The sequence below is a fragment of the Zalophus californianus genome, chromosome 6, assembly GCF_009762305.2.
Source record: "Zalophus californianus isolate mZalCal1 chromosome 6, mZalCal1.pri.v2, whole genome shotgun sequence".
NCBI classification, from domain to species: Eukaryota; Metazoa; Chordata; class Mammalia; order Carnivora; family Otariidae; genus Zalophus; species Zalophus californianus.
In genome coordinates, this window is record NC_045600.1 from 86,061,738 (window position 1) to 86,075,988 (window position 14,251).

At 36.7% G+C, this 14,251-nt stretch overlaps 1 protein-coding gene across 6 annotated transcripts in view; it reads left to right on the forward strand.

The window, feature by feature from the left end:
* The window catches only part of GOLM2 (golgi membrane protein 2), a 126,229-nt gene that overhangs the window by 77,306 nt on the left and 34,672 nt on the right, over window positions 1–14,251 (forward strand). For all 6 annotated transcript variants that reach the window (XR_003515639.2, XR_003515640.2, XM_027569590.2 and 3 more), the window contains exons 7-8: window positions 2,119–2,217; window positions 4,037–4,207. Coding sequence is in view for 4 of the 6 variants with exons in the window: in XM_027569590.2 (XP_027425391.1) it covers window positions 2,119–2,217; window positions 4,037–4,207 (270 nt within the window). In the remaining 2 variants the exon portion in view is untranslated. The remainder of the gene's footprint in view (window positions 1–2,118; window positions 2,218–4,036; window positions 4,208–14,251) is intronic.

A 14,251-nucleotide genomic window follows, 5' to 3' on the forward strand; every position in this document is an offset into this window, starting at 1 on the left:
TTTGTGCTTTTTGTAAATTTTCTCCAGGAACATGTATTATTCATATCAAACTTGTAAGGGCTCCATATTACTACTCTGTTTATACTGTATCTAAACCCCTCTGGATGTTTTACAGAGGCTCTTTTTAATCCAGCATTGTTTTTTCACCTATCTAAATCATAGCTTTGCCTCCAAATAGTCACCTTGTTCTTGAGCAGGAGGCATTATTCTATAAAGCTAAGGACGTTTGTAATTACTTGTTGTTTAGTAGTGGAGATGCTCTCTCTTGTCTTCTGGTTTTAGTAGTGCCAGAGCTAGCTATGGTGATACAAATCTATAAAAAATTTGTAGATCGTGACTGACTTCTCTTTCCAGATATATCGACCAGATGCTTAATGTCCTCAGAGTCTGTTAGCAAATAAAAATTATATTAATTATATTATATTAATTATATATTTATATATAAATATATATAAATATATATTAATTATATATTATATAATATAATATATTATATATATTATATTATGTATAATAATATAATATATATTAATTAAATTATGTTAATTAAACCCAGCAAGCTCTTTTAAGATGTTAGCTGATTGTTACTTAGCTGTCTTATGTGCAGAAGTGGGTGTTGGACATTGAAGCTAGAAATAGAAACAGGGTAATGGGAATATAGTGAGATATAGAAAACCTCAACTTTCTGTAAATTTGAGTAAGTTGCTTTCTTAGAGTGAATTTTAAACTCTTGAGTCCTTAAGTTTAGAAATCTATGTAATAATAAATGAAATACAGTCATTGAAATAAACTTTCAAGATTATAAAAATAACCCAAGTATACTAGTTAGAATTCATTAGGCTGTGGGGTGCCTGGGTGGCTCAGTCTGTAAAGCATCTGACTCTTGATTTTGGCTCAGGTCATGATCTCAGCATCATGAGATCAAGCCCCACATCCAGCTCCGTGCTGAGCATGGAGCCTGCTTAAGAGTCTCTCTCTTCCTCTCCCTCTGCCCCTCCCCCCACAAAAAAGAGAGAAAGAAAGAATTGATCAGGCTGTGTTATGTTAACAAACAACTCCCAATTGCAGTGGCTTAAAACAAGAAAGATTTATTTATTGTTAATTTTACAGTCTCATGCAGGTTGGATGATTCTCTTGTAGCTCTCCTCCAAGCAATGTCTCTTTCATTATTTGATATCATTCATCTTCACATGTACCATCCTGAGTTGTGGCAGAGAGGGAAGAGAGATTGTAGGTGATTTGCACAGATTTTATCGCCATACCTGGAAGTGGCACATTCAGTTTCACTTATATCCTCAGAGTCAGAACCTAGTCTTACGTCCCTTAACTGTAAGGAAGGCTGATCTTCTGTGACCAGGAAGAATCTGATGAAATAGGAACACATTGTCTCTGCCACCAGAATAAAATGTGGCACTAATCATATCTTAGAGATGGGCTCTCCTCTGTTTCCCTTCTCTCTAGTTTCCTTCTTTGCTCTCTGCTTTTCTATCTTGTTAAGCTACCCAAGGAAACTGTAGAGTTAGTGGTAGTGAGTGGAAAATGATCTTTCCCTGTTGCCTTCATTTCTTAAGAGAGAATAAAGTCCCCGCTAGACGTGTATACATCTTTCTTAGTGAAGCTCTTTGTACAAAATACAAATTTTCCCTCTTCAAAAATAAAATTCAACTTGTTCCATCAGTCATCTTTAGTTTTTATTTAAAATCTGAGCAACTTACAGTAGCATATTCTCATTGCTTCACCTAATCTGTAAATGTCAATTTTTATTTATCAACAGAAAAAGATCTTGCTGTATCTGAAGAGATTCATTTATTCATTCATCAAATCTTAGCTGAGCTTTTGTTATGTGCCACTTATTCTAGGTATTGGGGATATAGTGGTATACAAAACATAGAATTCCAACTATTTTATATCCTGGTCAGATTTATTTGTCACCAAAATCTGTGATGGATAGTACAATGTATCACTTGGTAACCATAAGTTAGCTAATATATCAACTATAAAGATTATAAAATTAAAATAAGCATCATAGGATTATTGCAGTGCAAATAGATTCATGATGGTTGGTTTTTAGAAATTATAATATTGACAGGAATAATATGGATCTCTTTTTTCTTTTAGCTCTAAGGAAACCCTCTATTTCCGTTTCTCAATATGAAAGTCATCAAGCAGTCTCCCATATTCCAACTGGACAACCTCTCTCCCCAAATGTGGTTCCAGGTATGAAGTCTTATTCTTAAAATTCCATTTGAAAACCAATTTACTGGTCAAGTGTTGTTATATAGTGCATAAAACATGTCATCTAGTAGCATGGTGAAGTAGCATTCATTCTTCTAGTTAATGTTATATGTTTCCCAATGATTGATCGAAGCTTGGGGAGAAATAATCATTTAAAAATGCACTTTGTCTTAAGTGTTATTAAGAGTAGAAGAATTATTTGTTCTGCCACTCTGGACTATATTCCTTTTCATCTCTGCCAGTCTGTATGTATTTACCCTTTTCAAAATGTGTTGAAATTAATCTCACAGAGTCCTTCTATTAACTACTATATCCATCTGTATTCAACTCCCTACTCCATACTTATAAATGTATCTGTTTTCTACTGAATATGTATTTGATTTTATAGAAATGTTCCCTAAAATCTGAATTGATATGATTAAAATTAATTATAGTAAGGATCTAAATCAAGTTTTTGATGAGGAAGAAAGAGGAATGGGGGAAAGAAAAGTTATATCCAGGAGTTACCAATAAAAAAGAATCAAGAGTTAACGTGGGGCGCCTGGCTGACTCAGTCGGTAGAGCCTGTGACTCTTGATCTCTAGGGTTGTGAGTTTGAGCCCCATGTTGGGTGTAAAGATTACTTAAAAAATAAAATCTTTATGAGGCGCCTGGGTGGCTTAGCGTCTGCCTTCGGCTCAGGTCATGATTCCAGGGTCCTGGGATCCAGTCCCACATCGGCCTCCTTGCTCAGTGGTGAGTCTGCTTCTCCCTCTCCCTCTGCCTGCCGCTCCCCCTGCTTATGCTCTCTCTCTCTGTCAAATAAATAAATAAAATCTTTAAAAAAAAAAATCTTTAAAAGCAAGAAAGGGAGAAATAATCAAGAATTAACATGGGGTGCCTGGCTCGCTCAGTCAGTAAAGTATGTGACTCTTGCTTGATCTTGGGGTCATGAGTTTCAGCCCCACATTGGGTTTAGAGATTACTTAAAAAATAAATAAACTGAAAAAAAGTTTTAATAGTTGTGAGTCACTGTGTAGATGAACATGACTTAGAGACAGGACGCCTGGGTGGCTCAGTTAGTTAAGCATCTGCCTTCAGCTCAAGTCATGATCCCAGGGTCCTGGGGTGGAGTCCCGCATTGGGTTTCTTGCTCAGCGGGGATCCTGCTTCGCCCTCTCCCTCTGCCCGCTGCTCCCCCTGCCTGCGTGTGTCGCGCTCTCCCACCCCCCAACAAATAAATAAATAAAAGCTTAAAAAAATGGCTTAAAGTCTAGAGATTTCTTTTTTTTTTAAAGATTTTATTTATTTATTTGAGAGAGAGAGAATGAGAGATAGAGAGCGTGAGAGGGAAGAGGGTCAGAGGGAGAAGCAGACTCCCTGCTGAGCAGGGAGCCCGATGTGGGACTCGATCCCGGGACTCCAGGATCATGACCTGAGCCGAAGGCAGTCGCTCAACCAACTGAGCCACCCAGGCGCCCAAGACTAGAGATTTCTGATAGCAATACCAAGTTTGAAGGGAGAAAAAGATACAGCTCTTAATGCCATTTAAATCTTTGGGTTTCTACTATGTATCTCTTTATTGGATAGGTTTATAATCAGTACTAGAGATACTCACCTAGAAATGATTACTAAACTTCACACATCTAAAATCACATTGGCTGTAAGATTTGATTAAAGAAATTAGAATAAAGCCAAAAAAACAAAAAAAGGCTACCTGACTACCCAATATCAGACAACAGTGTGTCTTACCTTTTCTAAAGCAGGTCTTGTGAAATTCCTCTGTGAAATATGACTTTGGTTTGATGTTTTTATGCTATAGATTCTCATGGACATCACAATGGAAACCCTGGAACTTCAAAACAGAACCCTTCCAATCCTCTTCAGCGTTTAATTCCAGGCCCGAACTTGGAGAGTGTACCCAGAATTCAAGCAGATATACTAAAGCAATCTACCAAGGATAGAGCCGGTGATTTCCATAAGTTGAAGCAAAGTAAGAATCAGTTGATGAATGTTATGCTGAAAAGATTTAAATATAATATGTTTACAAGGCTCAATTAGGATCTTCATTATTATAATTTCTAATGAACATGAAGTTATATGCATATAGAAAGTATGATGGTGGTTAAATTAAAAGGAAAGCAGGTTTTAAATGGATAGAGATATTTTAAAGAAGACTTTAAAAAGCTCATGTTTTTCATTATTAAATAATAAACTTCAGGTGAGTTGATTTTTTAACAATGCCATTAGTTTTTATGACTATAACATTTTTTTGGAGAAGTGAAAAAAGATATGTTTTGTTAGGCTAATGAATGAAAACTTTGCTTAGGAGGAGAAGATAAATAGTTTTGAAAAATGAATTTTGGGAAATATATAGACCTGGGGAGATTGCCATAGTAGAAGGCTCAATGCTACTTCCTTTTCTATTCCCTCCAGTTGCAGTGTGCTTCATTTAGCTGTTAGGAGAGAAGTGAAAGAAATTGAACAAATAAAGTATCACTGCTTAATTGTTTCAGAGGTATCAATTTTGATAAGTAGACAGTAGCTGTTAATCTGCATAATTCTCTAATTGGCAGGTTCTTAGGAAGTATAAGAAAAAATTCTGGTAATAGAATTTGGACAGGATGTATCTCTTAGGTCAGTGAGGACTGCAGGATGTTACATTTTTAAATCTATTCAGGGTATTTTTATTGGTCTCTGGACAGTCGTTCATATTTCTTCATCTATATGAATATATACTTTGCATACATTTAACTAACTTTCCTTCCTTGATATTTTAAAGTGCATCCATATATGTTGACTGAATCAAGTATCATTTGAAAAACATTTTTTTAAAAAAGTTTATTTATTTTATTTTTGCACGTGAGTGAGAGAGAGTGAGAGAGAACAAGCAGGGGGAGGGGCAGAGGGAGAAGCAGACTCCCTGCTGAGCAGGGAGCCCAATGCAGGACTCCATCCCAGGACCCTGGGATCATGACCTGAGCCGAAGGTTGATGCTTAACCAACTGAGCCACCCAGGCACCCTGAAAAAACATTTTTATTAAACAATTGGCTAAACATTGGCTAAAAACAAATTTTTTTTTTTTTTAAAGATTTTATTTGTAAGTAATCTCTACACCCAGCGTAGGGTTCGCACTTACAACCCTGAAATCAAGAGTTGCATGCCTTTCCGACTGAGCCAGCCAGGTGCTCCTAATGTTTAAGTACAATGAGGGGCGCCTGGGTGGCTCAGTTGGTTAAGCGTCTGACTATTGATTTCTGCTCAGGTCATGGTCTCAGGGTCATGGGATCGAGACAGCCTGGCGGGTGTCTGCTTCTCTCTCTCTCCCTCTGAAATAAATAAATCTTTAAAAAAAAATACAGTGAAAAGATTTTTCTCTAAGTCTTATTGAGGAATTGGCCTGAAAACTTTTATCTCAACAGAAAGAGGTAGTAAGGGCAAAACAAAATATCTTAATTCATTATCTTTTTTTTTTTTAAAGATTTTATTATTTATTTGACAGGTAGAGACATAGCGAGAGAGGGAACACAAGCAGGGGGAGTGGGAGAGGGAGAAGCAGGCTTCCTGCTGAGCAGAATCCCAGGACCCTGGGACCATGACCTGAGCCGAAGGCAAATGCTTAACGACTGAGCCACCTAGGCGCCCCTTAATTCAGTATCTTAATTCATTTAAGACTTTCTTCTAAACTTATAGTTTATCCTGGAAAACTTTTTACTGTTGCCATATCTCTATTTTTTTTACTGATCTTTGGGTAAAGAATGTGATTGGAAAATAATTGCCAGGAAATTTTTATTCTCTACAACTTATTTAAAAGAGCCTGTTGAGTTTTAAACTCTTACTCCAAATTCTTTTCACTGTATCTACAGAGTTGAAATCAATGGGAGCACATTTACATTAGCATTATCTTTACATGCATTTTAACCTATCAAATAGTTACACAGTTGTAATATTAGATATATACATATACACATACACACATATATAGACACAGGCATATATTCCATTGTGCTTAAGCAATAATAAAAGTTCATTTAGCTCAACTCTTTTATTGATAATTTAAATTATTTCATATTTTCTCATGTTGTCATGGCTATGAATATCTTATTTTCAAATTATTTCCTGCTTCTCCTACTTTGAGTGTGTTCCTTTAAAAGTAGTCCCCAAACTGAAATTCCTAGGACAAAGTACCTAACAAGTTTTATAGTTCCAGTTACATATTGTTAGATTGTTCTCTAGAACAGTTTCACAATGTCACTGGAGCTTTTAACTTAATTTATTTCCCTATGGCTTGGCCACATTTGCTTTTTAACTTCTTTATAAGGCATTTAGAATATAATAATTCCTTAAAGATGTTTCAGTAAGCATTTACTTTCTGGTAGCCTCTCCATTTTTATGTGAGGAATTTTACTGTAATTATTTCTTGGTTTATAATCTGTGCATCAGTTTTGACCACTTAGCCTGATAACTTTGGATATTGATCCTATTTGTGTCAAATCTTTATAAATAATTCAGATATTAACCTTTTATAAATTACCTTTACTACAGTTTTACTCTTCCATTGCCTTTCCTGATATGAGACTTTGTTATATTTTATCATGCAAGAATTTTTTAAATTAAAAATAATTTTTTTAAAGATTTTATTTATTTATTCATGAGAGACGGAGAGAGAGAGAGAGAGAGAGAAGCAGAGGGAGAAGCAGACTCCCAAGGAGCAGGGAGCCCGATGCAGGACTCGATCCCAGGACCCTGGGATCATGACCTGAGCTGAAGGCAGACGCTTAACCATCTGAGCCACCCAGGCGCCCAAATTAAAAATAATTTTTAAACTGCGGAAAAATGCACGTAAAATTCACCAAAGTATACACTTTGTGGCATTTAGTACATTCGTAATGTTGGGCGATCATCACAACTATCTAGTTCCAGAACATTTTCATCACACCGAAAGAAAACCCTGTATCCATTAAGCAGTCACTCCCAGTTCTCTCCTACCCACAGTCCCTGGCACAGACCAATCTGCTTTCTGACTTGATGGATTCACCTGTTCTGAATCTTTCGTATCAACGGAATCACAATATGTGACCTTTTGTGTCTGGCTACTTTTACTTAGCATGATGTTTTCAAAGTTCAGCCTGTTATAGCATGTATCAGTACTTTATTTTTTAATGGCTAAATTATATTCAGTTGTATGAATACATTTTGTTTATCCATTTATCTGAATTTGAATTGTTTCTAGTTTTTAGCTGTCGTGAATATGCTGTATGAACGTTCATTTGCAAGTTTTTGTTGAACACTTGTTTTTGATTCTTTCAAGTATATACCTAGATATGGAATTGCTGGGCTATATGGTAATTCTGTGTTTAGCTTTATAAAGGAACTGCCAAAGTATTTTCCACAGTGGCTGTACCATTTTGCAGTCCTACCAGCAGTGTATGTTAGCTATTTCTCCACATCCTTGCCAACTTAGTACTTTCTGGGGTTTTTTGTTTTATTTTTCACTGTTGACATCCTAGTGGGTGTGGAGTGGTATCTCATTGTGGTTTTCTTTTCTTTATTTCTTTTGTTTTTAAAGATTTTATTTTTAAGTAATCTCTACATCCAACGTGGGGCTTGAACTTACAACACTGAGATCAAGAGTTGCATGCTCCACTGTCTGAGCCAGACAAGTGCCCCTCATTGTGATTTTCATTTGCATATCCCTAATGACTAAGGACATCGAGCATCTTTTCATGTACTCATTGGTCATTTGTATAATTCTCTTTGGAGAAATGTCTGTTCAGGTCCTTTGCCCATTTTTTAAAAAAATTGGGTTGTTTGTCTTTGTTGTTGAGTTTTGAGCATTCCTTTTTATATTCTGGGGACTAGACCCTCATCAGACATATGATTCACAGTTATTTTTGCCCATTCAGTTGGTGATCTTTTCACTCTTTGATAGTGTCCTTTGATGCACAAAATTTTTAATTTTGATGAAGTCCAATTTATCCCTTGTTTTGTTGTTCATGCTTCTGGTGTCATATCTAAGAAACCTTTGCCTAATCAAAGCTTATGAAGATTCCCCCCATGTTTTCTTCTAAAAGCTTTATAGATTTGCCCCTTATATGCAAGTTTTAATCTATTTCTTTTTTTTTTTTAAGATTTTATTTATTTATTTGACAGAGAGAGAGAGATAGGGAGAGCAGGAACACAAGCAGGGGGAGTGGGAGAGGGAGAAGCAGGCTTCCTGCCAAGCAGGGAGTCCGATGTGGGACTCAATCCCAGGACCCTGGGATCATGACCTGAGCTGAAGCGACTGAGCCACCCAGGCGCCCAATTTCTTTTATTATTTTTAATCTAAGTTTTATATATGATATGAGGTAAGGATCCAGCTTCATTCTATATGCAGGTATTAGTTGTCCCATACTATTTGCTGAAGAGACTCTTTTTTTCTCCATTGAACAGTTGGGACATCCTTGTTGAAAATTAATTGTATGGGTTTATTCTGGACTCTCAGTTCTTTTCCCCAGATGCCACTACCACATTGTTTTGTAACTTCGTGGTAACTTCTGAAATCGGGAAGTATGAGTCCTCCAACTTTGTTCTTTTTTTTTTTTAAGATTTTCTTTATTTGACAGCGAGATAGAGGGAGAGCACAAGCAGGCAGAGCGGCAGGCAGAGAGAGAGGGAGAAGCACGCTCTCTGCTGAGCAGAGAGTCCAACATGGGGCTCGATCCCAGGACTCTGGGATCATGACCTCAGCTGAAGGTAGCCACTTAACTGACTAAGCCATGCAGACGCCCCTCCAACTTTGTTCTTTATAAAAGTATTTTGATGACTTGGGATCTCTTAAAATTCCATATGACTCTTAGGATCTGCTTATCTGCTACTCTAAAAAGGCAGTTGGCTTTTTTTTTTTAAATTCAGTTAGTTCTATACCCAATGTGGGACTTGAACTCATGACCCTGAAATCAAGAGTCACAAGCTCTGCTGACTGAGCCAGCCAGGTGCCCCAAGGCAATTGTTGAATCTGTAGATTAGATTGAAGAATATTGTCATCTGAACAAAATAGTAAGTTTCCAGTACATGAAAATGGGTGTCTTTCCATTTATTCAGAGTGTCTAATTTCTTTCAGCAATGTTTTATGGTTTTCAGTGTACAAGTTTGTGCCTCCTTGGTTAAATTTATTCTTAAGCATTTTATTCTTTTTGATGTTGTTGTAAATTTAATTCTTAATTTCCTTTTCAAACTGTTCATTGCTAATGCACAGAAATACAACTGTTTTTTTTTCTCGGCTTTTGAGGTTCTAATTTTTATGCAAATTTCTAAAGATACGTAATATTTGGTTTCATCTTAAAAATTTAGAATGTGGTATTTTATTTTTATTGTAGCAATAATAGCTATAGATCAGTGTTTTTATATAATCAGCATATATAAACATGTGTATATATATACACACAAATTCAGTACTTTGAATATGATTCAAAATTTCTGTGCCTATTTTAAATCAACTGCATTTTTTTCTTTTCTTTTTTCTTTTTTTACATTTTGACCTCCTTTACCCATTTTTCCCATCCCTACCTCCACCTCTGGCAACTACCAATCTGCCCATTTTATCTATAAGCTTGTGTTTTTTCTTTTTTAAAAAATGTATAAGAGAAAGCATATGGTATTTGTCTGTCTCTGTCTGACTTATTTCACTTAATATAATGCCCTCAGGATCCATCCATATTGTCCCAAATGGCAAGCTTTCCTTTTTTATGGGTGAATAATATTCCATGATACACACACACACACACACACACACACACACACACACACACACACCACACAGTTTCTTTATCCATTTATCCATTGATAGACACTTAGATTGTTTCCATCTCTCTCGTATTTAAAAGAAGATTTTATTTGAGAGAGAGAGAGCACACGTGCATGGGGGGGGTGGCGGAGGAGCAGATTCCGCACTGAGCGTGGAGCCCAACGTAGGGCTCAATCTCACAACCCTGAGATCACGACCTGAGCTGAAATCAAGAGTTGGACACTAACACACTGAGCCAACCACCCAGGTGCCCCTCCATCTCTTGAGTATTGTAAATAATGCTGTAGTGAAGATGGAGGTGCATATATCTTTGTGAGTTAGTATTTTTGTTTTCTTTTAGATAAATACCCAAAGTGATATTGCTGGATCATATGATAGTTATAATTTTAATTTTTTGAGGAACTTTCATACTGTTTTCCATGGTGGCTGTACCAATTTACATTTCTACCAACAGTGTACAAAGGTTCCCCTCTCTCCAAATTTGTCCAGTTATGGCTGATTTTTGTTTGTTGATCTTGTATCCTGCAACTTAGCTGAATTTGATAATTAGGTTTTTATTTGTATATATTCAGGTATATCCATCTTGACTCTTATGAGAACTTTCATTTCTTTTAATCATCTGTTCTTTATCCGGACATAAAAGTGCTCTACTCAGTCCAGGTTGTTGTCTGTGCTTGTGACCAATTTACGGTAGATCTGAGATTCCAACAACCCCTTCCTTGAGTTCGATTAATTTGCTAGAGTGGCTCACAGAACTCAGAGAAACATTTTATTTCCTAGATTACAGGGTTATTATGAAAGGATAGAACTCTGGAATAGAAGAGGTGTGTTGGGAGGTATGAGGAAACTGTGGAGTTTGGCTCTCCAAACTTAGGAAATTCCAAATGTTTTAGTAGCTCTCTGCCAGAAAAGGTATAAAGACCAAATAATATTTCTTATCATAAATCAGAATATCACATAAGGGCTTGAAAACTGCTTTATAATAATTTGAACTTAGAAATTTTTAAAAATCTAATTTTTTCTCTGTTCTTCCAGGATAATTTCACTATTAGTTTATCAAGTTCTATAAGTAGTCCTCAGTAACATTACTGTAGCGGTCCCCAGGTGGCTCAGTCAATTAAGCATCCAACTCTTGATTTTGGCTCAGGTCATGATCTTGGAGTTGTGAAATCTAGCCCTGTGTGGGGGCTCCATGCTGGTCTGGGAGTCTGCTTGAGATTTTCTCTCTCCCTCTCCCTCTGCCTCTCCTACCCCTCTCCCTCTCTGAAAAAAAAAAAAAAAAAAAGACAAAAAACAAAAAAAGAAACCAGTGTATACTACAGATTAAGTTGGGTAGTATTATATTATTTACTATTTTTAGTCTTTACATCTAAGGCTCCATTTATTCATGCTTCATTGTAGTCTTATGCTTTTCTTTGAATATATATATGACTTCCCAAGTTAAATCGATGTCCAGATATTTTTTTTCTCATTATTTAAAAATGGACTGTTTTTCATTGTATTTTCAAGTTGTACATCACTATTATGTAGATTATAATTTACTTTTTGGTATTTCTCATTTCTTGCACCTTTAAATTGCTTATTTGTATGTCCAATAAATTCTTTTTATAAGGATTTTGGAAAGATATGTTAATTGTGAAAGTGATTTTATTAAATATTTATTTTTCAGAGAGTAAACACTATTTAATCATAAAGGGAAATTGTTTTTTTTTAAGATTTTATTTATTTATTTGACAGAGAGAGAGAGGGAACACAAGCAGGGGGAGTGGGAGAGGGAGAAGCAGGCTTCCCGCTGAGCAGGAAGCCGATTCGGGGCTCAATCCCAGGACCCTAGGATCATGACCTGAGTTGAAGGCAGACGATTAATGACTGAGCCACCCAGGCACCCTGGGAAATTATTTTTTAAGTGTAGTTTTCTTAGTTTCTTTCTTTCTTTCTTTCTTTCTTTCTTTCTTTCTTTCTTTCTTTCTTTCTTTCTTTCTTTCTTTCTTTCTTTCTTTTTTTACCTTATAGCTTTCTTGTTTGGTTTTATCCTTCTCAAAATCATATTTCCTAAAAAGTTTCCAAATAATAGAAGAATTATTTGAAATAAACTTTTAAGATACAAGGAACCTGTGGAGATGACCTAATGCCCTGCTGCGTGAAGTATAGGTCAGTGGACCAGCAGCATCCGTATCACCTGTGATTGTTAGGATTTCAGGCCCTACCCTAGACCTTATTTATATTTACATTAAAGTTTGAGGCTCTTCTCTTATGTGATTCCCTCATTTCACAGAAAAGAAAAATTAGGTCCACAAAGTTTAATTTGCTTAAGGTAAATAATGGAACAACTAAGACTATTATCTAGGTCCCTTAGCTTCAGGTTCACTGCTTTTCCACTGTATCATACCACCTCCTCTACTTTGGAAGTTTTGGAAAAATTCTTTAATATTTCCTTTTCTTGTTCTATTTCTAAGAAGTTCCTAATCATACTTTAAAGCCATGTTCTGCTGTCACCTGTTTGGTAAAGTCCTTCTTCATATCGTTAGTAATCTTGACCATATCAATCACTCCTTCCTCATACTTCTTCAGTCTGTTGAACATACTTTCATTAATGTATATCCCACACTATTCTGTAATAAACTGTTGTAGGGAAGGAAAAGTTTTCCCTGACCTTCTTAGGGTCTCTGACCAGGTCTGAAAATTTAAACTGACAAAGACAGATTAACAGGGAGAAAGCATACAAATTTATTTAATGTAAATTTTGATGCATGAGAAAATGAAGACCTGAGAAATGGTTAAACCTGAGTGTTTTTATGCTAAGTCAGATGAAAAGTGGAAAGATGTGATAAGACAAAGGGTGTGAGGTAAGTGTAGTAAGCTGGGGGAAATGTAGCAAGGCCTATTTGTTCAGATTCTTCTTGGTGTTGCTCTGTCTTGGATATAAAGATGTTCCTTCCCTCTAGGTACAAGGAGGGTAGGGTACCTTTCACATGAGGGTTTTCTGACCTGCTTCAGGGGAAGGTCAGAATGTCCTTCCTTCACGTACCATTTCTCAGATTCCTTCAGTTTAAAATATTTAATATGCCAAGATATTGTATTTGGGGGTAGCATGTCCTGAACCCTATCATTCCCCCATCTGAAACTTCAAGAAATATCGTTCCAGAAACTGAGTTGGTAGACTGTCCCATAATTCATTGAACCTGTCTCTGTCCTGAGTATTTCTAGGGAAACAAAAGAAAAACAACAGTTAATGGTTGGAACCAGTTTTTAGCCCAGAAGGCAGTCAGTTAAGAAGATTTTCTAGATGTTGGACTTGAAGCATCTTCAGATGGAATAAGGACAAGGCACTGGAACTATGACAGATTTTCCTGGTTTACACTTTGAATGTCTCTGGCAATGTCATCAGGTGATCTGGTGAATTTTTCTTTTTCTTTTTTTTTTTTCTTTTTAAGGATTTTATTTATTTGTTAGCGAGAGAGCGCATACGCAGGGGGAGCGGTAGGTAGAGGGAGAAGCAGACTCCCCGCTGAGCAAGGATCCTGATGTGGGACTCCATCCCAGAACCCCAGGATCCTGACTTGAGCCAAAAGCAAACTCTTAAATGACTGAGCCACCCAGGCATCCTGAGTTGGTGAATTTTCTAAGTGACTCACATAGGAAGGCACAAAATTTGTCCATACATGAGCTGTTGTGGCAATTTCTCTGAAGTTTGCATCAAATTGTCCAGCTTCAGTTTGCAGGGCTTTGGGAAAAGGACAGTTTTAATTTTTTGTAATTCAAAGTCAGAGGGTGGGAAAAAATTGGAAACTTGTAATTTAAAGAGTTGTAGCTAGATACTGGGGGAAACTAGAAGGATTCAAGATGCAGTCTGGTTAACAAGTAGGTAATAAAATTCTTTTTTTTTTTAAGATTTTATTTATTGGGGCGCCTGGGTGGCTCAGTCGTTAAGCATCCACCTTCAGCTTAGGTTATGATCCCAGAGTCCTGGGATCGAGCCCTGCATTGGGCTCCCTGCTCGGCGGGAAGCCTGCTTCTCCCTCTCCCACTCCCCCTGCTTGTGTTTCCTCTCTCGCTGTGTCTCTCTCTGTCAAATAAGTAAATAAAATCTTTAAAAAAAAAAAAGGAAAAAGATTTTATTTATTTATTTATTTGAGAAAGAGAGCGAATAAGCACGAGCAGGGGCTGGGGCAGAGGGAGAGGGACAAGCAAATTCCCGGCCAAGCAGTGAGCCCAACACAGGGCTCCATCCCAGGACCCTGAGATCA